The following is a 26,246-nucleotide window of genomic DNA, read 5'->3' on the forward strand; positions in this document are numbered from 1 at the left end:
TAACAACTGTCTAAAAGTTACATTCTACAATCTTTGAAGATGGGAATGACTTTTTGAAGGGAAAACACTTAAAGATAAATTAATAAGAGGAATCGAATAATCAATATACTCATACAAAGTTACACAGTTGAATGTGCTGCCCCTCCAATGGGACTTTCTCAGGAAGGAGTACAATTCTTGTTTTGTAAGACTTTGTGTGCTATCAACTGCTGGGATTCTTATCTGAATAAGTGTTCCATCCAAACCAGCCCTTCTTTTACATATGTCTTAACTGTTTTCGCTCTAGAAAAAAAATTTTGAGCAGGAATTTTGCATGATAGCTGTTGGTGCAGTCAGATTTAAATCAATTTGTAATTTTTTACAAAAGAGTACCTACTGTTTTTCAACAGAAATTTCCCATAAAAACGCAACAACAAAAAATAACAAGACATATTGTTCACAGGACTAGTGGTGTCTCAGCGCCTCTAGTAAAGTGCAAACGAGTGTTTCAAGCTCTGATCAAGCTGGCAGTAGAGGAGTTGTGTGAGATTGCCGACAGCCTCATTGCACCAGTGAGGCTAGGTGTAGCACGACCTACAGCACCATTCACTCTATCCAGCTCCACTATTGAGGTGATCAATGTAAGTGTTGTTCCATAGTCTTGTTTGGCACCGTGTAGTAATAGGCTACTGCTTACCCCCTGGCTGAGAGTCTAAATCCAGGAAGGTCTAAAAGTACACTCAATGGAGAAAACTTTTCTGATACCGTTTTAGACCTCACGACATTTAGACCTTGGGCTCACAACCTATATTTTCTAATTAAATGTTTATGAAGTGAGAGTTGCTGAGGGTCTTTATCCACATGGAGAGGTTTTCGTGCAGGTTCGATTTTAGCGAATTTCCCATATAGGGAATAAGCTATTACCGTAGGTCTCATGGTAAGACCTAGACCCGGGACCGATTTACTTTTTTGTTTTGAGGTCCCCAGAGGCCAAAAACACCATCCGTTCAAATTCATATATATTTATATATGTGTCCGTTAGCGCGATAACTCGAACAAATATGATCCGATTTTGATGAAATTTGGTACAAACATGTAAACTTACGTTTATTCGAACGAGTTCGCGAACCAGCATAATCGGACCATGGGAACATGGGTTTATGGGGTGTTTTATGGGGTAAAAATGGGTTTTTCCCATTTTTAACCCTAAAAATAAAAATTTTTACAATTTCTTTCTCAACCATTTTGTAGAGCTTAAAAAAATAAATAATTTAGTATATTGAAGCGCTGTTTTATGCCTAACGGTCACAGAGAAAATTCAAAAAAAGTGTAATTTAAAATTCCCATGTTATTCTTATGGAGAAAATGAAAACTGTTGTAGTTTACTTGTTTATGGATATATGCTGATAAAATTTGGCAAATTTATTTATTTCATTCTATACTATTGACATATGGTCAAAAACACTTTTAAACATCCCCGTAGCAGCAAACCTAAGCACTGGTTAAACCTAGCCTATGTTATTTAAATTGGGAAAAAATATGTCTTATTTATGGAAATATTTTAGTAAAAATGAAATCAGACAAGTTGAAATTCGCTTAGTCTGCAGGTTTGCTGCGGCGGGGGTATTTATAAGTGTGCAATCCATGTTAAGCTAACAAAGGTGTTGTTTTTAATGATCAGTAGGGATGGACGGGATTGAATTTTTAGTTCGGGACGGGACAGGATTTTTATTTCCTTCCCGATTTTCGAGACGGGACGGAACGGGATTTTTTTCTGTGCATAAAAAGAAAGTCTTGAGTATTGCAGTTACCAAAAAAGGCATACAAAATCAATCTTTACAGTTTGTGGCACTGATCTATAAAAACCAAAAAATGGGTAACAATTTTTCAGGTACCTGTAGAAACTTGTGACTCGCGGTCACGGTGCGATCGTCGGTATGACTCACGGTCACGGCGCGATCATCGGTATGACTCACGGTCACGGCGCGATCGTCGGTATGACTCACAGTCACGGCGCGATTGTCGGTATGACTCCGCGGTCACGGGGTGATCGTCGGTATGACTCCGCGGTCATGGAGTGATCGTCGGTATGACTCGCGGTCACAGCGCGATTGTTGGTATGTCTTCGCGGTCACGGCACGATCGTCGGTATGACTCACGGTCACGGCGCGATCGTCGGTATGTCTCTGCGGTCACGGCGTGATCGTCGGTATGACTCCGCGGTCACGGCGCGATCGTCGGTATGACTCACGGTCACGGGGTGATCGTCGGTATGTCTCCGCGGTCACGGCGTGATCGTCGGTATGACACCACGGTCACGGCGCGATCGTCGTTATGACTCACGGTCACGGCGCGATTGTCGGTATGAGTCCGCGGTCATGGCGCGATCGTCGGTATGACTCCGCGGTCACGGGGTCATCGTCGGTATGACTCCGCGGTCACGGCGCGATCGTCGGTATGACTCACGGTCACGGCGCAATCGTCGAAACAACTTCGTCTCCTGCGTTCGCGGACCTATTGCTCGCAATAGCGGCGTCATCTGCACTCGCGAAGCGGTAAAATCGCCGGCGATTCGACCAAATCCCGTCCCGAAAAATTCCCGAATCAAATGTAATCCCGTCCCGATAATCGGGAATATTTTTTTCCCGAAAAATTCCCGAAATTTCGGGACCCGTCCATCCCTAATGATCAGTCTTTTATATGAAAATTTGGTTGTCAACATTTTTCTATCAAATCTCAAATCACTATGAAGCCTAAATGTTGTACAATTAATTCACGTAAAGTAACCTGATAGTAATCAGCTCCGTCACTATCCCCCTGCGTCACTAACTCCTGCTTGTTTTGGTTGTGTCCTCACGTGCGTCTTTAGCTGGCAACCAGTCATAATGGTAAGAGTGTTACATTGCTGTCCTTTCTGTTGGTTAATATCTCTCACAGGTTTGTTGCTTATCTCAAGGTAAATTCAAATGCAGAAATGTTATTCATGTTTTACACCAGTATTAGCTTAGAAGCCCTATTATTTTCTAAGATAAGATTGGCATAAGTTTACTCCGGTGGTAATTCTTGAAGTCTGGAGGAAAAATGAATTTAAAGAGTCAGTTTTGTGGCTTTGTAGGGATCTGAAGAGCTATTCTCAGTGGAGCCCCTGGCACCCCATGGCTCAGTGTCAGGACGTAGGTCCATGGCTGGTGGTAGAGGGGGAGAGATCTCCCGACCTTTGGGTGCCCGCAGTCGGCCTCAACCTCGGATGGACATGGAAATGGAACATGATGAAATGGTCGAGAGTAAGTAATGTTACAACACGTTTCTGCCGTAAATAACAATTAAGAGGAAATATTAGTAGACCTTTCACCCTCCTTTTGAGATTGAATGGTTGTGTCAATGCATGTTGGGGATTATGATTTCATTTTTAGTTTGGACCATGTGGTCATAATGTTTGCCACAATAAAGAATTATTTTCATTGAATCATTCATTTTCTTTTTATTTCAGTACAGTACTGTAACTCTGTATTCCTTTATGTTACAAACAGTACCAGGAGATCGAGATTTGCTCGAATTAAATTAAAAATTTACTAGACAAGTTATTTAGCTAAATTAAAAACTTTACTATGTACGTTAATCATTAGGAACAAATTTTAGATGATACAAAGAAAACATTTTAATACACCTTTATAAATAAATAGATTGCTATAAAAATTACCTTTATCAGCTGTTTTATTAACTGCAGCTACAAAAAGGTATTGACGATAACATGGGTACCTACTTTAAAGGGCTGTTGGGCGGAAACTGGATTTTTCCCAGCCTTGAGACCAACTCTAATGGATTTCTTGTGGCCAAATACCCCATAATAAACCAAAAAATTATAAATCCGCAGACAAAAATCTAAGTTTGTCAGTACATACGCTTGTTGTTGATTATATATATTTTGTAGGTATTTGGATAGTGTAAAATTATTATGGTTTAGAAAAATGTATCAATGTATTATTTTGGTATAATTTTATAAAATGTTTCTCAGAGATCACTGATGACATGTTATTGCAGGTCTAGTAGCTCTAGCCCAGGACGCAGAGGCTAGTGATGGTGAAGAACCAGTAGGCGGGGGTGGTAGAGAGGTAGGCAGTGGAGGTGTGGCTGAGGCAGCTGGAGAGTCTGATAATGAGGATCTAATGGTGGAGTCAGAGTCAGACTCCGACCAGAGTAACCAGGACACGGCCAGTGCACAGCGCAGTGTACAGACAGGCGCTACTGCAGGCTCTGACACAGGTCAGATTAGATCAATTTAACATAGAACATCTATAGTAAGAATCAAAGTTTAATTCAGGAAAAAAGTAAAACAATTAATTAATAACAATCTTTGTAAATTGGCTTTGACTTTTTGTACCTCCATGATGACACTACTCATTGACTTTGTTTACTTCATTATGAGTTTAAATGTCTTATGACGAGTTTAGCCGCTACAAAGTCCAGTTTACTTAGAAGGAACACCTGGATTAGAAATGGGGTGGGGAACTTGCAAGCTGCGTGCTATTGACCACTGGTCTAACTAAAGCCAGTATAAATTTACTTTATAGTATTATGATGACACCTGCCTTTGCAAAGAAAAAGTTGATAACCTGAGATACTAAACAAAGCCACTTTTCTGTCAGTACCAACATAGAAAAATAAAATACACTTGATACAAAAAAGGGTTATTTACATGCCTTGAAGTTGTATCATTTTATTTTAACTAGGCTACAAACAATTTAAAGATTCAAAACTATATATTATAATACTAAATAAACATATGTTTTTAATTCAAATAAAGTATATATTGTTATATATCTATTTTACTTTTCATAAGTTTCTAGTTAAATATTTTACGTGTGTACCATATATACATGCTATCTTAAACGTTGGCCACAATAGATTCTCTGTTGTTTGATTTAAATAGAACATGAAGTCTTCCCTCAATTAGTTTTAAAAATATACTTATGGATTTGTAAGATCAATCCTTAATTTGCAACAAGAAAAATTAAAATTAAAAATGATATGTGAAATGGAGAACATTTCATTGTGAAAGACACAAGTAGATGTGCAGTGTATATATGGTATACGCGGCCCGGGAGTCGGACTGTATTTGTGCCTGACCAGGCATGGCATCGCTACTGCTGTTCCCAGAAGACGACTCGGGAGACTCAAGCCAACAAGAGGAGGACGTCTCAGAGGCAGGGGAGAGTGACGACATGGACACTGAGGAGATACTGCTGACTGACGAACAGCTTGAGAGACGAACGTAAGTCAAAACATTCCACAGTAAATATAACAATGGCTTACAAAAAAGTTTTATTATGAAAAATAAGCCAAACTTGAATAATACACACATTTAAACATAAAATCATAGCAAGAAAATGCAATCGTAATCATTTTTGAAATCCTAAATTTAATGAATATAGTTTAAAGGATAGCCAAGTGGCTAGTTTGGAATTATTTTAAAAAGGGATAGACTCCAGCTAGCTTACCTGGGAAAATAAAGAGTCCACGGGGCAATAGCTGTTGTACATTCTACTGTACATACACACACAAATTAAAGAGGACTTTGTTTATTCACACTAACAATTTTAAGGAAATGTTTTTGAAGCATGGATGGCTGTGGGGTTTTTTTGTGAGTCTTGACTGTGTCTTGCTTAACAGAGGTTGCTCTTAAGTTTATAAATTTTAGGTTTTCACTATTGCAGGTTATGTTTGCTTTAATCTTGTTTTCTTGGTTGTGGGATGAGATATAAATCTGTAATAAATAAATGATTAAAGAATAATAACAATTTGCAGGACCAGTTCAGGTCAGGGACAACGTAGCAACCTGGCGCCTCAATCTATGCAGTGGGCAATCAGAAATAGAGACACTTCATCTAGATCTGCTGGTGAGCATTTTTAAACTTGGGCACAACAAGATGTGTATAAAGATGGGTTGGTTAATGAAAGTGCTTGTAAAAAATTTGCAAACCCCATTATGTAGAAAGTATAAATAAGTTTATCCTTTAATTAGCTCAAATAAATATTTAGGGGGAGAGGTGTTCAGTTCTTCTTTTGTCTTCTCGTATTCCTACAAATTAACTCCAATGTATAGTTGTCACAACTAAATTGTAAAATCAAAAAATATTCCCATTTTTTTGAAGGTTAGGCCTATAATTTTTAGATTTAGTTGTTTGCCCGTGGTAATTTGTTTGTTTCCTCATATAAAAAGATTTATTTGCATTTTCATGAAAGTGTTGGTTGAAAAATTGTTGGTGTTAATTTGTCTGAGATTGTATTACCTTTTGCTTGGAATTAGTTCAATCGTAAAATCTAGATATTTCAGACTGTTCCTTGTTAAATAATACTACATAGCAAAAAAAGATTAAATAAAATAATAAAGATTTGTGATTTTAAAATGTATCATAAGAGCTAAAACAATTTAATGCAATTTTTTTATATTTTTGACCAATCTTGGATGATATAGTAGGAGAACTAAACTCTCTATTTGTTTCAGGTGGATTCCGAGTGGCATCCAACTCACTGGTGTTCATTGATCCGTCGACACTGCGCCGCTCTACCAGTGCAGTGGGCAGCAGCCATGAGCCGGTAACTATGGCTACCACGGCGGCATGTCTAGCGCGGGCTGCAGCCATCGTGTTGCGCCAGATAGCTGACCTGCTGGCTATGATGAGTGACTACAGCAACCTGGCACCCACACTGCCTGAGACATTGGAGGTCACTTACCAGGACCAGTACAACCTGCAGGTCAGATATTGGAAGAGGTTCTGTAAAAAGGCAGTTGAATGGGATACACACATAAATTATTGACTTAAAATTAGGTCCATATGTATGTATTCTTTCACTCTAAGATACAGTGTTTCTATTTAGGAGATTATTCAAAGGATTAAATTTCAGCTTGCCTACCTGAGAAAATTATAATCCAGGAGCTAATAGAAACCTAAAAGAACACAAAACACAGCAGGGATATTTCGTCTTGATGTTCTTTAGAGAGTAGAAAATGAGAAATAACAGTTTACGTTCAAAACTGGTGTCATTTTTTGTTTTCAAGAAATTCTTTACGAACCAGAGTTGTTTTTTTTCTTTCTAAAATATTGTGTTCTATTGAGTGTCCTGCGTTGTATATCTTGCTATGTGGAGATGGCTACAAATTTGTCCTTTACAAACAACAATAACATTTACAACACGGTTTTAACAAATCATTGTTTGCAAGACAAATGGGCGTAGGTTCATATGATAGGTATGATATGTACTTACGCCTTTTTCTTGCAACCGTCGAATTATAACAAGTTCCTCTGTTGAAAAACAAGAAGTCCTATAACAACAATTATTTCACAACAAGCCTAATTACAAAAGATCAATTATCAAAACTAGTCTCGTAGCCTGGTATGTGGACAGGTCTGTGTATTTCCCCAGGGATAGTTCACTGTCACTTTCTCTATGGACCATGACCCAGTCTCCTAGCCCGGTGTGTCAGTGTCAATGTGTTGGTACCCCTCCCATCTATTTTAGGGTTTTCTGTGACATAAAAGTTGCTATAGCTTACAATTAATCATCTTATCAGTTTGACTTGGTTATAAGATGGCATATTCAAGATCAATCAGTAATTTTCCTCAATGCACTTGGTTGGCTCAATTCAACTTTGCCCATTTTGATTCTTATCAGGTTGGTTTTATCAAATTAGAGAATTTAAACAGAAACATTAGTTAGTGATCACTTTATTTAATTGTACATGATGTTTACAGACATACCTGGAAGCCAGGTTGAAGCCGACCTGGGACTGGCTGTTAACTGTGATGGACTCCACTGAGGCTCAGTTGAGGTTCGGAGCCTCTCTGACTCAATCCTCCGACCCTACTCATCCCGGCCACCCCCTCCATCACAACCCAGGTAATCATTAGCTAGTTAGGAACGAGAGATTGTCAATGTTACATCTCCAGTCATCATCGTTGGAGATAGCAATGCCACTCTCAAGTGTCAGTAGTTCTTCTAGACCAGTGTTTATATTAATATCCTTTTAACACTTCTTCTATGTGAACTATGACCTACCTGAACTTATTTAAAGTAAGCTCACTGTTATTCCTTTATCCTAAAAATAAAAATCATAGCCAGGCCTAGAGCCTTTCCATAAACTAAACTATATGGTTCAAGACAACTTTGTTACGGTACTGTCGGTTGATATATTTAAAAGTTAATATAGAGAACATGTGGTGCTTGTATCAGTTTATGTTCAGTTGACCAGTATTAAAACATTATATTTTATTCTTGTTACATGTCATTTTTATAATTTTAAACTTGCAAACTCATTATTATGGATTTTATTTTTTATCATGGAAGGGCAGCCATTAGGTTACATGTTAGAAAATGTATCTAGCTATTTCAGTTAACATTTAAATTCTCCAGCAGGTACCAGCAGTGGAAGTGGGAACACACTGTCTCTCTCAGTGCTGGCTAGTGGGCCGTCAAGCTCTACTCCTGCTGCTAGTGGTGCCACAACAACAACAACAACCAGACCTGCCACCAACACACCAGCCGGCATCAACCGGTCAGTGACCAGTAGTGGCACTACGCCGTCCAACACCAGCACCACACGTATAGTTGGCTTTACTGCCAACACCACAGACACTCCACGCAACACCAGGGATAGAGAGTGTAAGTGTCAGGTTGTGCTCTGGAATTCCCCAATGATACTTTTTGTCACATGAGTAAATTGAGGATGAGTAAATCAATCCTCTGTAGCAAACATTTTGTTGCTTTACTTATAATTTTGATCATCAAGTATCCTTAATAGGAAATTGCTTAAAAAAGCTGTTTGGTCTTTGTAATTGTCCCCAAAAAATCCATAAACTTTCAGGTTCAGGTGTTAGAAGCGAAATTTTCTTAGCTGAGCTCCTGCGCTTTAAAAATATTCAGAAATAGCAGTTAAACTGTTATTGCATTCAGCAAAAAGACAATGTAATTTCTCTGGTCATATTCAATGGATCTGATGGACAATTGAAACAATCATACTGATGATCATACTGTTGCAGCTTCAGATCCCAATTCTGCACGACGAGAGTTTCTGTCCTATGCGTTGTCTCTGATGCGTTCACACAACGCAGAGCACGCAGACAGTCTACCGGTGTTGGATGTGAGTGCTCTGCGTCACGTTGCGTATGTGTTTGACGCTCTCATCTACTACATGAGATCCACCTCGGACCAGACCACTGTCGCAGAGGAGCTGCGTGACACCGCAGCCAACAACAGCGACTGGATACAACAGGTAACAATCACACCTTTCAGGGGTAGGGTAGTAGTAGATTTCTCAGTCGATTTGCATCTAATGCATCTACTTGCGTATTGAGTTTACTTTCGTAGATAAATTGTTGGTTTTATATTTTTAATTGGTATTAAATTTTACTCACAAAGAAAGATCTTAAGATGTCAAAATGTACAGTTAGGACTAAAATGTGTGGGAGATATATCTTAGTTTTCCCCTCAATATGTTCCTGAATGAGCACCTTGTGGGTATCAAATGTTATAAACTAGGGAAATGTGTAGGTTTATTTTAGGATTAATAAAATGCTTAGGTGCCTCTCCTTAAAAACTGATACAATTTTAACAAGCTATGTTAAGCTCTACTTAACACGTTCACTGCGGCATACATCAAACAGCCTGGCGTACCACAAATAAAATCAAAAGATCATTATTCATATCTCTGTAAATACATCAGGGCTGTGCGAATAGTTCGAAAAACGAATCGAATCCGAATCTTTTTGGAGATTCGATTCGGATTCGAGAACGAATCTTCTGTTTCTAACTCTATTCGGATTCGGAATCGATATTCGAATTTACCGGAAAGAGACCCGGGTTCGGATTCGATATTCGAATGTACCGGAAAGAGATCCGAGTTGGGATTCGATATGAGAATTTAAATATCATTTTCATAATGTGATTTTGATTAAAAATTGGCTCCAGCATTCAAAGATTAGAAACAAAAGCACTAAAGCACCAACTGCCAGCTGACCTAGAGCTAGAGAAAACTGTATTTAGGGTAAAATCTATTTCGTTCCTTCAGTAAATTGTAATATCATCGGCCATCGCACCGGTAGTTTTGCAAGCGGATTATTATGGAGCAGTTGATTCGACAATCGACTCGTTGACTCCGTCGTTGAATTGCACTCGCCGGGTTTTCACTTCACTCGGTCAGTTTTAGTCGTTCCGTCAGTCGGTTTTAGAACCAAGAACCAACAGAGAACGAAATGGCCGCAGTGACTCAGATTATTATCCCAAAAACGGGACTTTTTAGACCACGATCGGGATTTAAATTGGATGCGGGATAAAACGGATTTTTCAGCTATGACGTCTGTTTTTAATTTTTTCTACTTAGTTTTAGGGAAAAACGAACTACAATTGGTAAACTCCTGTAGCAAAACATAATATCAATGTTTAAACAACTATTTAAACATGATACGTCAAACATAAATAACACTCGGAATTAAACTAAAAAGACCATAAGGGATAAAACGGGATTTCTCGACCCAGCAGGCGGGATTATTTTTTTTGGTCGTGTGTGGATACATGGAATGGCGGACGTGGTTGGGTTTCTTGCTTCTTAATCAATGATCAGTGTCGTCTATGGTGTCGTCTGTCGAGTTGATTCATTGAACCAGGAATTGGGATTGGAACTGGAACATTGAAGTTTGACTCTTGAGTGACTTATTACGACAACTAATAGAACGAAAACGAAAGGACAACGGGACAATGACACTGACAGCACTCGACTCATCCATCAGTATGACAAAATGAAAATGGACGCCAGACTACCTTAGGAAAATAAATAAATTAATAATTATACGTTAAACTGTGTTTTTTATTAGGCCTAAGTTATGTTCTATAAGAAAAGTGTTACTTGTACTTTATTGATCTAATCCAATTTATAGTTCTGATTTGATGATGCACTTTTGATTAAATGGAAAATATGACGTACTGGTACAGATAGCCACATTCAAGTACAAGTTAAAGTGTAAACATAACCTAAACTTAAGTAACTTATGTAAAAGGTTGAAAAAGGATTTTTTTTGTATAGACAACTAATTAATTAGTTGGTTTATAGCCTAACTTAGCCTATATCATATAGGTAGTTTGATTCACTTTTAACTTAAGTTAGGCCTATTTATTTCTGTTTATTTTTAATATCAAAATTGTTGATTATTAGTAGTTTGTAAAGCTTCCAGTAAGTTGATCATCCAGATTAGTCTTATCACCTTCAATCTTTTTCATATTGTTTTAATGTTGTTTTTTGAGGGTCTCAAAGAAAACTTAAGTTAGATTGGGTTTAGCTTAGGGTATTTAAGATATTTGATTTCAAATTTATAGATGTAAGGTAGGTATTATGCCTAAGCTGCAATGGGTCAAAATTGGACAGTGGACACTAAAAACTACTTGTGTACTCTGATTTTTTGTTGCCTGGTTCATAATATGAACCTGACCATAGTGTTATTCTTTAGGCCTAGGTCGCATTTGAACCCTATCTTGGCTATCAGTAAACTTAACCTCACAGTGTGAGATGTTAACTTGTAATAGTCATAACTTACGGACTTAGGCTCATGTTGCATTTGAACCCTATCTTGGCTATCAGTACATAAACTTAACCTCACAGTGGGAGGTGAGATGTTAATTTGTAATAGCCTAGGTAGTTATAACTTACGGACTTAGGCTTGTGTCGCATTTGAACCCTATCTTGGCTATCAGTACATAAACTTAACCTCACAGTGTGAGGTGAGATGTTAACTTGTAATAGTCATAACTTACGGACTTAGGCTCATATGTCGCATTTGAACCCTATATAATCCACTATATACATATTTAAAAAGAAAATAAACAAGTAGGACATCTTGGACTCTCTTGACCAAATTCTAAATAATATAAATTATGACATATTATGTCTTTCGGAACTGGTTCAAATATTCAGAATCGATAACAGCTGTAAATTTGAGATTCGGATTCGATCCGGGTTCGATAACGGCTGTAAATTTAAGATTCGGATTCGATCCGGGTTCGATAACAGCTGTAAATTTGAGATTCGGATTCGATCCGGATTCGGTAATGGCTATAAATTTTAGATTCGGATTCGACCCGGAACTAATTAAAGTATTCGGATTCGATCCGGATTCGGTAAAATCTGTACAGCTATGATTCGGATTCGAACCAAAATTTCTGGATTCGCACAGCCCTGAAATACATATTAACATGAATAGTGTCAAACTATTTCCTTAAAAGAACTACCCTAATAATGACTTAAATAATTTCATATTGACTAGAGAAAAATTACTAGGCCTACCCCAGTAATTTGGAGTTGTATTATCTATCTTTTTTAGGACATATAAGTAGTTCCATGAGTTGACCGTCATGATCTGATAAGGCTGTAACAATGCTCTCAGTTTTAATTTGATCCTTATTATTGTTAGTTAAAATATTATCTACACAGTTGTGACCCTTGTGGGAAAATTTATTACTGTAGATAAATCGTATCATATATTAGGAGAATTCTTTTAAGCTCTTTTAGCTCCGGCGAATCTTTAAGAGTGTCAATATTAAATTCACCAATTATAATCCAATTTTTTTTCTTTTCTTACTAGATTATTCATTAGTTTACTCAGACAGTTTAAAAACTGGCATTCAGATATTTCCTTCTGACGAATAACGAAAGAGCAGCGGTGATTGTGCTGCGTTACCCCGAGAGTAGATATAGCTCACTAAAACATGTAGGCCTAATGACTCAAAATTCAATGTTTATAAATATAGTCCTTATTTAAATTCCAAACTCAATCTTGTTATATTTTCAATATTTATTTTGAATGAAATGAAAATGAATGAATGAAATGAAATGAAAAAGTGCTTTATTGCTGCTTTTATTTACATTTCCAGATACCACGCAGGGCATCTGCCAAAATAAACACTTTAGGCATTGGCCGGAAGGGCCGTCGGCCAGGTTGGCAACACAGCAAAGTTACAATAACACTTAAAACAACCACAACATATATATACCTAACAAATAATCAAAATAATATTTATTTTATTCATGTTCATTGTTAATTATTAAAACCATATTGTCTCAACATATATATAATTTATAATCAAAATATTGGCTTATCCAAAATTATTATTCAAAACAATTTCAACCATGTTTTTATCTATGTGAACTCCATAACTGGAAATGATTTACAACAATGAGACTGACAGTCAATTAAGGCATCCAAGAAGAACATACATTTTTTAAACTATTAGTTGTGAAATAAATTGTGAAATTATAAAATAAAGTATTGGCAAAATATCCAAATCAAGTTAACCGAAGAAAAAAGAATTTAGGCCTACATTATTAAGAAGAAAGTTATTATTATAGAAGATTGGTGAGAAAATTCCATTTATTAAGTTATTAACTCAGACTATAGACTCTTCAAGCATCCATTTGGACCCAACTTAACTTACCTCCATTCATTAAAATCTAAATCTTTCCTATTTATTGTTTCTAAAAGATTATTTAATTTATAACTTACCGTACTTATTGAAAATTTAAATTAGGCATCAACAAAATCTTTTGATTCAGTCTGCACGAATCCCCACCCCTGAAGAATTTTTGTAACCTTATTTCAATCATTTATATACCATTAAACCCTGTACTTTAAAACCTCTGTCCTCGTAATTATTATTGTTTAAACTAAGATAAGATTAGAATAACACCATGTTAGACCACCATTTAGGGTTTATTTCAAACACCCAAGGGTAGCAGCACTGATTGGATCCGTAGCCAGTGTCTTTGTAATACCGTATGGCTCTAAGATAGGAACCAGGACAAAAGCATTGCCATTTTACGGGAAATTTAAGTACCACCCTACACCAAAAGAAAGCTTGCATTCTAAGCTACAGCCTGGCAACGATTATAACATTCTGCGTCAATGGCTGAGCTCACACTGACTGTTCAAAGTTAAATCCGGCCGATTACGACTGTGCAGCACCTGGCGCGTAGCCGGCACCGGCTGATTTCTACTGCTAAGCAGGGAACGTGTTAAGTAATTACTAGAAAGTAAAGTATCCCCCTGCAACACCTTTTGGCCTAAAAAACAAACGGCCACCATTTCTTCCAATGTTTCATCTCTGTAATTGGTTTTCCTTGTCCCCTTTTCTTTGTTGTTAATTTTGTTGGATAAGGTTACGTTAGCACCCCAACCCTAAATAACACAAAGGACATTAAGTGGCTTACTGGTTCACTAATGGTTTACTCTTTAAAGTGTAATTTTCAATCAAAGTTTATATTGCAATTTTATATGGCACAGTTACTAGTATCTCACTAACGTTCACCTGCATTTCAAATGTAGGACAAAAGTTCAATCTTTTGTTCACTACTAATTAAAATTTCACTTTGTTTTACTTTATTTCAGTTTTTAAAACAGTGTTGTTATGGTAGGCTGTGTATACATTATATATTAAGTAAAAGAAAGCTGTTCATATATTTGCTAAGCTAAATAAGTTTTATAATGCTGTTCAGGACGAAAACGACAATGACGAGACGGATGAAGACCTTGGAAGGATGGAAACTGAGACCGAATCTGTTGACGATGCTGAGGTGAGGTTTCCTTTGTGTTTTCAATAATCATCAACATCAAAGATTAGTTGATTAATCCCATGTAGTATTGTTCTAAAACACTTTTAACATGCATTTTTAACTTTATTTTTAAGGAAACAACCATTTTACTAGAATCATACATCAAACTAATTCCAAAAATAACTTATATAGGATATGTGTAAGGGAGAATATAATTCTGTTTGCTTACACCTGTATTGTACTGTGCCAGGTGGTTGTGCTGGCGGGTGGACCTCCTATCCCCACAGGTGGTGGCAAGGGCCGTAAGCACGCCTTCTTCCAGAGGTCAGAGTCCACGTTGTGTCTAGGCTGCCCTCCGCCAGACCCGTTTGACACCCCCATGGCTCAGGCGCTGCCACTAGCTGATCAGCCTCACCTTCTTCAACCCAACGCTCGTAGAGAGGATCTCTTTGGCATACCCAAGCAGCCAATCACCATCTCCCCTAAAGGTATTAAGATTACAGAAGCCCTGTGTGGAAGTATCCAGCCATGAGGGTTGTTTGTAAGCTCTCAATGAAGGCCTGTTGTGAAAGGCTAAACTATTCTCTGGTTGCTCAGCGAGTGCAGCGGGAGATTTGGCCCTACCTGGTTGGGCTCCAACTCACGCACACACACTCAACATCCCCTTGCTTCAATACCTAGAAAATATAACACCTGTTGTATGATACCTCAAAATCGCTAATATCATGTTTGTGATGTACAGTCAAAATGCTTTGTGTTACTAAATTTGTAAAAAGTGAGTCAAGTTTTTGTAAGCTAGTTATGACTCGCGCAACGGGTCATTGATCCATCCTAATCCCTTGTCTGTCTAGCCAGCTGCACTCGCTGGGAAGCCAGTGTACAGACTCAAATCTAAGACTAGGGTTTTTCTCTTTCCTAGAATAGGAAAGGTCGCTCAGTCTCGTTGCAGTACATGTATTTTTTCCAAAACCTACACCAAAATTTACACATATTTCTTTAAAACTATAACACTTTTCTCCTTATCTATCATCTGGTGATAAATTTCAATGTAGGTTGACACCTTGCCTCACAAATTTAAACAGATAATTCAACTCTTACCAAGTCAGAGTGTCAATGTTCCTGCCATCAATAACAGCTACAACAAAGATACTGACGGTCGAATATGGGTGAGGATCTGCTTGAGCAGAGAAGGAGTTGAGGAACAAGGCGCTAATGTTAGAATAAAACTAGCTTATTGCGTTGTGACAGAAGCTCGCCAGGTATCTAAATTTTTCAAAACCACGTAATTTTACCAACCAATGCTACCGATCCCAATGAAAGCTTATACTACTTATTTGTTACCAAGTCTTTCAATCTTGCAAAATACCAGGAAACATACCTTTTTAAAATATCTCTTAATAGTTAATAGCCAAATTTTGGGTAAATTAACTGTAAACAAAAGCTGTATTTTCCCTCGAAAACTTGCAAAATGTTTATATAGGTTGTTCAAAATGCTAAAAATGTGTTGTATATAATTTTAAAGAAAATATTGTGATTTTTGGCACTTTCAAAATTATTTTATAAGGCATAGAAAGGAACTATGCTCACTATGCTACCTCACAAAAAACGTACACCCAAGTGTTTGTGAAATAGTAACAATCATCACAGCCAATGTTGGTTTGTCAGGCAACGGAACACCGGGTGAGACCAGTCAGCTGGAGGTTCTGCCTACAAGGTTGAGTCTGTCCTCCCGTGGGGCTCAACCCAAGTCCCCAGACATCCCCCCTCCGCCGTTCAAACCCAGAGGTACATTAAAAATATATATTTTTGATTTTGATTTTTTAATTGTAAACATTTTTAATTTTTCATCCTAACGACTCACCACTTGTAAAAACTGTTTCTGTGGCAGCTAAACCTGAGTAATTGAATTTAAATTTGCCTGCAGGAGGTGACATTATTTCGGGGGAGAGGGGTGGGGTGAAATTTAACCCACAAATGAATGATACTAGCAAACTGACACATATATACTCTTTTCTATTAGCTGAACATGCAATTGTTTGTTATGTACAGAACTACAGACCACAATTAAATTTAGCATGTGGGTACTAATACATGGCAATTCCAGGCGTTTATTCAGTTTTAATGAAATTTTGAAGCCTAATTTTTACACCACTGGGAGTTGAGCCATTATTCAGGATTTAAAAGAATTATAATGGATTTTAGTCAAAACAGTTTTGTGTAAATCCCATTTTTATTTTTTTTTTATGGAAAGAAATATATATATATGTGTCTGGAAGCAAGATAACTTGAGTAAAAATGATCCAATGGATGGAATAATTGTTATGTTATTAACTGTTTAACATTTTGACAGTTGTCAAAGATGTGTACATGTTTTGTATCACTTTTGATTATTTTTACTTATAGAGGAGGGCACAGTAGAGGACACACCTCAAGATCTGACTATAAACAAGGAAACCGTTGTGGAAACTGAAGAGGACTCCAAGATGAGCATTGGGGAAAACTCTCAAGGTAACCATCCTGGTTCAAGAATCAAGAATTTTATTGTCGTTAAGCACATGGCAAAGTCAAATACAGTATTATAAGACATCAAATGTGCAATATGGACAAATATAAAAAAATAAATCAACAGACATATAGATATAGACACTGAAAAAACAGCTACAAGTACAAAATCACTATCTAAATAAGTTAAAATCTTAATGTACTAATATCACAGGCCAAAGTTTGTTAAACAGAATAAAAAATATTTTCTTTTAACCACTTTGACAGAGTTATTTTGAATCTGCCTAGGTTCACAGTCCAGGCTTCTTTTGGCAGCTTGTTAAAAAGCTTGACTTTCATAAACAAATGGCTCTTTTTAGATTTTTCTAGTTTTATAGATATGCAATCAAGTAAATAGTTCCGTCTAGTATTATATTTGTGAGATTTACTTCTAAAACTATAGCTATTTAAGTTTTCCTTAACACTAACTAAGCTCAAATATACATACAAACACGGAAGAGTCATTATTTGGAATTCTTTAAAATGTGGAACACATGACTCTCCGTCAGGGATGTTTGCCATTATCCTAATAGCTTTTTTTTTGCCATATAAATGCTTTTTCAGAATCTGAGCTATTACCCCAAAAAATTATTCCATACATTAAATGGAAATTAAAAAAACATAGTAAGCTGTAACTAACATTGAGGAACTAACACAATATTTTAATTTTCTAAGTAAACAAGTAACTCTAGATAGTTTTCTACACAGCTGATTTATTTGGGATTTCCAGTCAAGTCTGCTATCTAGGTATATCTAGGTTCAGTATCATTAGTTTCATTTAAACCAGTAGTTTATAACCTAATGTACCTTTTTGGGTTTTGTTCTTAATTTTCTTGGCCCAACTTAAAACGGCACTAAAAGATTGGTATCTGTTCCCGTATACTTGAGGAGACGGGCATAAATCATAGTGGGTGTGAGTAATTGTGTTTGTATTTTGCATTGTGTATCACTCAACGGCCTAACCCTGAACCCTGTGATGTAAACTTAATACATTGGTTGCATTGTGGAGTGTTATTTGTTTGATGTAGTGTGTGTTGTTGCAGAGTGTGTGAGAGCTCCCATCATCATCTCACCACCCAGTGTGGCTGGCAGCTCGGTGGATGTTGCAGAAGAAGGATCAGTGCCCAGATTACAAGTGAAAAGTGTCATTGTGAGGGCTGGCCCTAGCCCTGCATCACTGGTTAGTACTACAAACTGTGGCAGTGAGTTAATCTGTTTAAATATCAAGACATAATGGTATTCATCTCATCCACATAACACAAGATTCAAAAATATTATAAAACCAGTTCAACATAGGCTTAAAATCTTTCATTTATCCCCTCAGTATATGGGGCCAAAAATTTACAATAAATTACCCGCTGGGATTAAAAACATTGCCTCATTCTCTAAATTTAAACTATCTTTAAAAAATTACCTTTTGGAAAGGGCATTTTACTCGTTAGATGAATATCTGGAAAATGAGTATATTTGAAAGATATTGCTTCTCCCATAGGTTTGTAGCTTATTATTTGCTTTATTTCTTTTGTAAGCTATTTTATTTAAAAATGTAGTATAGTATTAGTATTAGACTTTGTGACAAATCACCTGTCAAGAGAAGCAAATTTATTGGGAAAATGTTAATGTTATCTAAAATCTTTTTTTTTCATTACTTAGCACTTTAACTTGTGAATAAATTTTCTTTTGGTTTTACTAATGTCTATTGTTCTAAAAAATAATCCCAAATTAGACCTAAACACCCTACTTTTTACCATATTTAGGATTATTGATTATGCATTATTATTGTTATTTTATGGCCAGCATTAAGTCCATTATGGACCACTTAAGTCAATATAATGGTCAGGTTCTTTTTAAATTCTGTCTCTTCTTCTTGTCCACCCAATACTTCTTCATTCTTTCCAACCGTTGTTTTCTTTCTTCTTCCGAAACCACTCTTCCTTGTCTCTGATTGTTTGCTCCTATTGGCAGGATGATTTTTTTGTCTTTGAGTACTGCAAGCGCCTCTGACTCATTTTCCAAATCTTCTAATGATATTTTCAACCTTCTCATGTCCTCCTTAATCTCTGTAATCCACCGTAAGTCACTCTTGCTATTCCACTACTTGTCAATTATTTTCTTGCTTATTCTATTTTCTGGTGTCCTTAAAAGATGTCCAATGAATGAAATTATTTTCTTTTTAATTATACTTGTCAATGGCTCTATTTCCTTATACAGTTTTATTTGAGGCCAGTCTCCAATTTTCTACAATTTGGATGCAATGTTCTCCAATTTTGATTTTGTTAGCCAATGGTGGTTTTGTTACCATTATTTCAGTTTTCTCAAAAGAAATTTTTAGACCTATGCTCTGGGCTATTTCCTGAAGTGATTTTATTTGTTGCTTGATTTCTTGGATGTTATTAGCTAGAAGAGCCAGATCGTCAGCAAATCCTATTTATATCATTTTTTTTTGTTCCAACAGTAACATTTTTAGGGTTTGTTTTAAGCCATTCCCTCATAATGTATTCAAGTGGACAGTTAAAAAGAAGTGTTGAAAGGCCATCTCCCTGTCTCAACTTCCTAAAATTGCATTATTATTATTAGGTATAAGTTTCTATTGTTTTTAGAATGGGCTGGTTTATCTAGCAAGATTGTTATCCGGCCAGGGGCTCGGTCCCGTGGTAATGAAATGAAATGAAATGAAATGAAAAATGTCTTTATTTAAGAGGCGAAGTTAGGACTAGCAAGTCCTCTCTACCACTTAACCTCTAAAAACATAAATAAACTATCCACTTTATAAGTAAAATTAAATAATCTAAGGTACCATATTATAAAAATGTTGAAATTAAATTAAATTAAATTAAATTAAATTTAAACCCAAAAATCCATTCACACAAGCCGCCAACAACCCGCCACACCAGCGCCAGAGACTCATTCATGCCTGCTACTCAAAATCATAGATTTTATCTCTGCCCCAAACCTTGCACGGTTCTCTATGGATTTTATATGGTCAGGAAGAAGATTCCACATTCGAATTGCAGATACTAAGAAAGATTTATTAAAAACTGTTGACCGGTGAATTGGTGTAGATAAAAGAAGAGAGCCTCTACGAGTGGAACGGGTACTGATGTCAGAGATGAAATGGAAGTTATCTGATAAATACTTAGGAATTTTACTGTTGATAATGGAGTGTAGAAGACGGAGGGTGTGAAATTCCCGAAGTTCATTTAGCCTCATTAATGAAAGCAGGTTGAAATAGGGAGTGACATGGTCATATCGTCTAAGGCCAAATATGAATCTGATACAGGAATTCTGCGCTCGCTGAAGTCTGCTAGAAACCTCATTAGTCATGTCATTGATCACCACATCACAGTAGTTGAAATGAGTCAAGATGAGAGTTTTTACTAACATGATTTTCAAGTTTAGTGGAAAGTAGTCTGCAAAACGTTTGATGGTGTGAATAGTCCCAAAGACCCTGTTACAAGTGGAATTTGCTTGGTCAGACCAATTCAAATGTTTGTTCATTATGAGTCCTAAGTTTCTCACTTTGTCGCAGTAGGTAAGGTCTTTTCCGTCAAAGCTAAGTTGTGGTGCAGTGAGTAAGTTTATTTTAGTCATTAATCTTGGGTAGCCAACAATCATTGCTTGAGTTTTGTCAATGTTGAGTTTAAGTCCGTTGTTTGTGGCCCAATGAGTTATTGATTCAATGTCAATGTTCATGAGTCGCACAGCAGTATCCATCTCGTCTACATTAAAGTGAGAGTAAATCTGTAAGTCGTCAGCATACAGATGGTAGTGTGAGTTAGTGATGTGTTCTGTGATGTCATTGATGTAAATTGAGAACAGTAGTGGGCCAAGAACAGATCCTTGAGGAACACCTCTAGTAATCTGCTCCCAAGTAGAACATTTGTCACCAGCTTTGACACATTGCTGACGATCAGATAAATAGGACTCAATCCAGTCAACACAGTTGTCAGAGAAACCAGCCAAGCGCAGTTTTAGGAGTAAAAGAGGATGGTATACGCAGTCGAACGCCTTTGAAAAGTCAAAGAGCGTTAAAATGGTGGCCTGTCTGTTATCCATTGCACGGCGGATGTCATCAGTAATTTTCAACAAAGCAGTGGTAGTGCTATATTTCGCACGAAACCCAGATTGAAAATCCGATAAGACGTTGTTCTCTTCCAAAAAAACTGAGAATTTATTATGCACTATTCTTTCAAGGCATTTAGAAAGGGCAGGAAGAATGCTGATTGGTCTATAATCAGAAGGGGTATTGGGAGATGAAATTTTCTGAAGTGGGCGAACAATGACTGATTTCCAGATGGAGGGGAAGGTAGAGGTTGCTAATGATCTGTTAAATATGAATGTTAGTACCGGGAGAGTAACTGGTAGAGTGTCTTTAATAAACCTAATAGGAATATCATCAGCGCCGACTGCGTTACTTGTCATCCCTAGGATTGCCCTGCGAACATCAAATTCACTAACTGGGGAAAAGAAAAACTGATTTTCTGGCATGTCAAGTGGTCTAGATGTGATATCGGCAACATGGTTAAAGGCACCTGCAGAACTTATAGGAATATTCACAAAAAAGTTGTTAATAGTGTCGAGACTGATGGATATTTGATGTGAATTTTTAGACTTGCCGATACCTAGGTTCTTAACTTTGGTCCACAAAGTTTTGGATGATTGTTTCTGGGAGAAAGATGTATAATAATACCTGGCTTTAGAGTTTCTAATCTGTTGTTGGGTTTGATTCCTGAGTCTTTTGTAACAGGCCCAGTCATCAGGGAGTTTGGTGCGCTTGGCTTTACGAAATGCAGCATCTCTATTTTTTTGAAGTTGTCGAATAAAATCATTTATCCAGGGAGCAGGTGGCTTAGAAACTCTTTTAGATACTATTGGACAGTGTTTATTGAGAAGATTAGAAATGAGGAAAGTAAAATGCTCGACCATTGAATTGACATCAGGATCATTAGTAACCACATCCCACGGTTGAGTAGAAGCATCTAAGAGCAGATCATTGAGGTTAAGATTACGATAGTCTCTGTATTTAATCAAATTTGGGCAGAATTTGGGCTTTTTTAATTTATATACACAGAAAATCAGGTCATGTTTAGAAAGTCCAGGGGCAGAAAATTGACCGTGGTGGGCAATAAAGGATGGGTCACTAACAGCTATGATATCCAGCAGTGTGTCAGCAGTGGCTGTGTGATGTGTGGCAAGTAAAGGTAAGATAGTAATGTTACAGGAGAAGAACAGATTTGTAAGTGTAGTTTGGTCATAAGTAAGTGGTCCAAGTAGGTCAGTGTTAAAGTCACCCATCACAATGACATGACCATAGCGAGGCAGCAGACCCACCAAATCCTGTTCAAACTCAGCCAAGAACCCAATGTGAGGTGCTCTGTAACAAACACAAATCAAAAAATGTGTTTTGTTAACACAAACGTCCAAAAACAAATATTCAGGTCTTCCCACTGTTTCTGAGTTAGACTTTAAAAGTACAGAGGAAGGAAAATGAGACTTAACATAAACAGCAACTCCTCCTCCACCCTTATGGAGACGATCATTTCTAAAAATATTGTAGCCAGTTAGTTCAACACATTTGTCATTTAACGATGGTTTGAGCCAAGTTTCAGAAATTAAAATCAAATCTATTGAGGAATCCTGAAAGATTGTACGAAATTCGTCTATGTGACAAAAAAGAGATTGTGCATTTACATGAGCTGCCTTTAAGAAGTTGGGGAATGGAGATAGGGTTTGGCAGAGAAGCTGAGATAACGGCGGAGAGAGAGAGGGACCGAGCAGGGTCGGGGCAGCGTTATCAGTTACTGGACTGATAAGCATTGATGAGCAGGCAACAAGTGGCACATGACAATGGAGGCCGGGAAGCAGGCGACACAAGCATACAACATTCGCACACACATACACTCACTATGCCTAGACAATGGCATCTTAATATTTTCCTAGCAAAATAAAAAATTAACATTCTTATACGGAAAACATCAGCATACATAAATAGCATAATTCTAAAATACACCCAAAATAAACTAAATATAGGTACATAAGTAAACATTAAATATAGTTTGATAAATTTTGATATGAATGATGCAATACATTTATAATTCAATGACATGCTTCCATAAGGTTCAATCTCTTTAATTGTTAATAATACCATTTAGGTCACACAGCTTTCAAAATGATTCTTTGATTTAGTTTATACAATACTGTAAGTAGCCTAATTAACTGCTTAATAAAACTGATAATTAATTATTCTACAAGTTTGATATCATAATAAATTTGGATATAAATTATAAGATACATTAATAATTTAACAACAATTTACTAAATAGGCCTACTTCTTAAAACTATTTAAATCTTTTTAATTGCACAATGATATTAAGATAGAAAAATTAATAGTTTTTTCAAATAAATTACTTTTAATTGCAGTATGATTTTAAATTGTAAATATTTTATAAATCGAGCTACTAATCAAATTATGTTTAGGCTAGTATAACATTAATTGAAACAAAACTATTGAATTTAACATGCAAATTTATTTAATGTGATAATTATTGAGTTTACAACAATAAGTAGTTAAAACTGGTCAATTGCCTATACGTTTGTTGGTGATCTAATAATAGACCATAATATTACTGATATTAATTGATCTTGAAATTACAAAATAAAATAATCAATACGTAATAAAAGCCAAACAAAAATAAAAGTGTAATGATAAAAGTTATAGCCTAATAAAATGCAATAAAGAGATGCATATTTACTGGTCACTAGTGCTGTTCCCTGCTGTCACCACCTCCTCCAACCGCGTCGCGACACCTTTCTTGCCGCGACTGTCGATCCACAGCACTCGACCGTCCATTGTCCAAGTATTCGCTGTTCCGTGCTTCGCCACCGCCGCCTTCAACACGTCCATCCGTCGCGACGTCAAATCCTCCCGAACAGTCACGCCAGTCCCTTTAAGCTTCTTTTTCACCGAATATATTTGTTGGCGGTGTTTGTAGCCCACGAAACGAACGATGATGGCCCGTGGTCTACTCCTTCCTTCTTTATCAGGTGACGGCTGCTTCCCAACGCGATGGCTCCTACAGATGGCGTCAGACGGTAACTCGATGCCAAGTTTCTCACGGCACAGCTGTACTACCAGCGCGTCTGTGTCCTCGGCTGCTGTCTCGCTGATCCCGAAGATTCTCAGGTTGTTTCGGCGCTGGTATTGCTCGAGTTCGTCAGTTCGGTCGGCGATGTTGTTGTCGAGCTCCCGTAGCTTCGTCCTGAGGTCGATCACGTCGTTCTTAAGTCTCGAGATCTCATCACTCATCGGCTTTAATGCAGAAATAACAGCATTCTCGATTACTGACTTAAGTTCTTCAGTCAAACGAGCGACAAGTCCCGATATCACATCTTCGCTGGTCAGGTGTGATTCGACGGCACTTTTGACTAAAGCCGGGTCAATGGTCTTGTTTGCATCAGGCATTGTTGTCTTGGCTGTGGGACTTAGAGCAGACGACACAGAAACCGATCGCTGTAGGCCTCGTTTATCAGTTGCAGATAACTCAACCGGTTTGCCCTTCGAACCCGACCGTAATCCAAGCGGTGATCTTTTCATGAAAGAAAAATAAGTTATTGTCAATTATTTCACACGCGTCGGCACTTATAGAAAAATTGATGATATCACTTTGAACAGCATAAAGTACTTTAAAAAATGGTGTAAAAATATTTTTGGAACGTTAAAGAAATACCATAGAAATATAAGGTTAAAATAGAGCTGATGTAAAACGTGTTCGCTAGGGAAATGTCATCCCCTCTCCAACGTGGTAGATGTTTACCTTTACATTACAATACAGTGTTTTGTGTTGTCAGAATGGTGATGTGATGTCTTCACCAATCAAGCCTGTGCTGGATACCATCTCCGCACCCAACGACGACATCTCCGCCAACGTCACTGTAGAGACAACCCAACCCCCACCTCCTAGGTATGTATACTGTTTAGTTTCACTGGGTTAAATGTAAAAAGAGGTTTGTTATGGTTCCAATCAGACAATTTATTTATTATTGTTTTCCTTTTTCACTGGAGTGTAGTTTTGTCTTCACATTGTTTTTGGCTACTAAGATGAATTGTCGTATAGGAGTGGGAACTGTCTTGAATAGTAATGAAATTAAATGAAAAATCATTTATTTATACAGGCAAAGTTAGGGCCACATGGCCCTTTCTTACACTTAACCTGTTTATAGTAGCGTAATAGTAGCGTATAATGTAAAGAAAGAACATATTGTGTCAGGTCTCAGATTTGATCATGTTTGCTTGACCACAATGGGAGCTTTATGGAGTCCTTAATTTACAGACAGCCCTTCTGTAAATCAAGCTTTTGCATTTTAAAATCATGATGTAACCTTAACTATTAATTGTGTGGTACTACCTTGTTATTTTCACTGTAAATACTGTAAACAGATTTTTAATTAATTTATCTATTTACCATAACCGAAATCGTAGCTTTCTAAAACTACCTACTCCTTCATTTTGATTAAGAAGAGGTTACACTGTACAAATCTAACCATACTGATGTATGATCCAGGCCGGTGCCAGTGATTGGTCAGTCTGTGTCCCATGATCTGCTTCTGGGACGTTGGCGTCTCACTCTGGATCTGTTTGGTCGAGTGTTCATGGAAGATGTCGGACTGGAACCTGGTTCCGTAGTCAGCGAACTTGGTGGGTTCCCAGTCAAAGAAGCAAAGTTCCGTCGCGACATGGAGAAACTGAGAAATCTGCAGAATCGGGATCTGACACTTGCCAAGGTATAAAGTAATACATGTTTTAATATTGTTTGTTAAAAACAATAAACACTAAAGTATATTTGTTATTTGTTATTGATTATTATTTTGTTATATCATTTTTGGTGTTAAACGTTGTGTTGGTCACAAATAGTGTTCTGTTTGTTTATTCTCTCTATTTTAATTTAAAGACATTAGATATCTAAACCTTTTTAATTAATACTAATTTTCATTCATGCTTTAACTTTAAATATTTTTTAGAAAGGGATAGAAATCAGCATGCTCACCTGGGACAGTTTATAGTCCGGGTTAAAAGTCACTACACACACTGATATGTTGGTCTAATAAAAAACTTCCTGAGAGAGAAGGTTGAAGA

At 37.0% G+C, this 26,246-nt stretch overlaps 1 protein-coding gene across 4 annotated transcripts in view; it reads left to right on the top strand.

The window, feature by feature from the left end:
- The window catches only part of LOC128993380 (E3 ubiquitin-protein ligase UBR5), a 76,441-nt gene that overhangs the window by 39,537 nt on the left and 10,658 nt on the right, over positions 1 to 26,246 (top strand). For 2 of the 4 annotated variants that reach the window (XM_054417247.1, XM_054417248.1), the window contains exons 27-42: positions 443 to 620; positions 3,095 to 3,263; positions 4,021 to 4,242; positions 5,110 to 5,251; positions 5,785 to 5,876; positions 6,485 to 6,735; positions 7,734 to 7,878; positions 8,392 to 8,640; positions 9,018 to 9,250; positions 14,516 to 14,593; positions 14,823 to 15,060; positions 16,238 to 16,357; positions 16,976 to 17,080; positions 18,157 to 18,293; positions 24,962 to 25,074; positions 25,675 to 25,894. In XM_054417247.1, coding sequence (XP_054273222.1) covers positions 443 to 620; positions 3,095 to 3,263; positions 4,021 to 4,242; positions 5,110 to 5,251; positions 5,785 to 5,876; positions 6,485 to 6,735; positions 7,734 to 7,878; positions 8,392 to 8,640; positions 9,018 to 9,250; positions 14,516 to 14,593; positions 14,823 to 15,060; positions 16,238 to 16,357; positions 16,976 to 17,080; positions 18,157 to 18,293; positions 24,962 to 25,074; positions 25,675 to 25,894 — 2,692 coding nt within the window. The remainder of the gene's footprint in view (positions 1 to 442; positions 621 to 3,094; positions 3,264 to 4,020; positions 4,243 to 5,109; positions 5,252 to 5,784; positions 5,877 to 6,484; positions 6,736 to 7,733; positions 7,879 to 8,391; positions 8,641 to 9,017; positions 9,251 to 14,515; positions 14,594 to 14,822; positions 15,061 to 16,237; positions 16,358 to 16,975; positions 17,081 to 18,156; positions 18,294 to 24,961; positions 25,075 to 25,674; positions 25,895 to 26,246) is intronic. The other 2 variants (XM_054417249.1, XM_054417250.1) reach the window with 2 other exon arrangements.

Source organism: Macrosteles quadrilineatus, unplaced genomic scaffold (genome assembly GCF_028750875.1).
Source record: "Macrosteles quadrilineatus isolate MER2022 unplaced genomic scaffold, UCM_ALF_1.0 Scaffold_4__1_contigs__length_99947679, whole genome shotgun sequence".
Lineage (NCBI taxonomy): Eukaryota > Metazoa > Arthropoda > Insecta > Hemiptera > Cicadellidae > Macrosteles > Macrosteles quadrilineatus.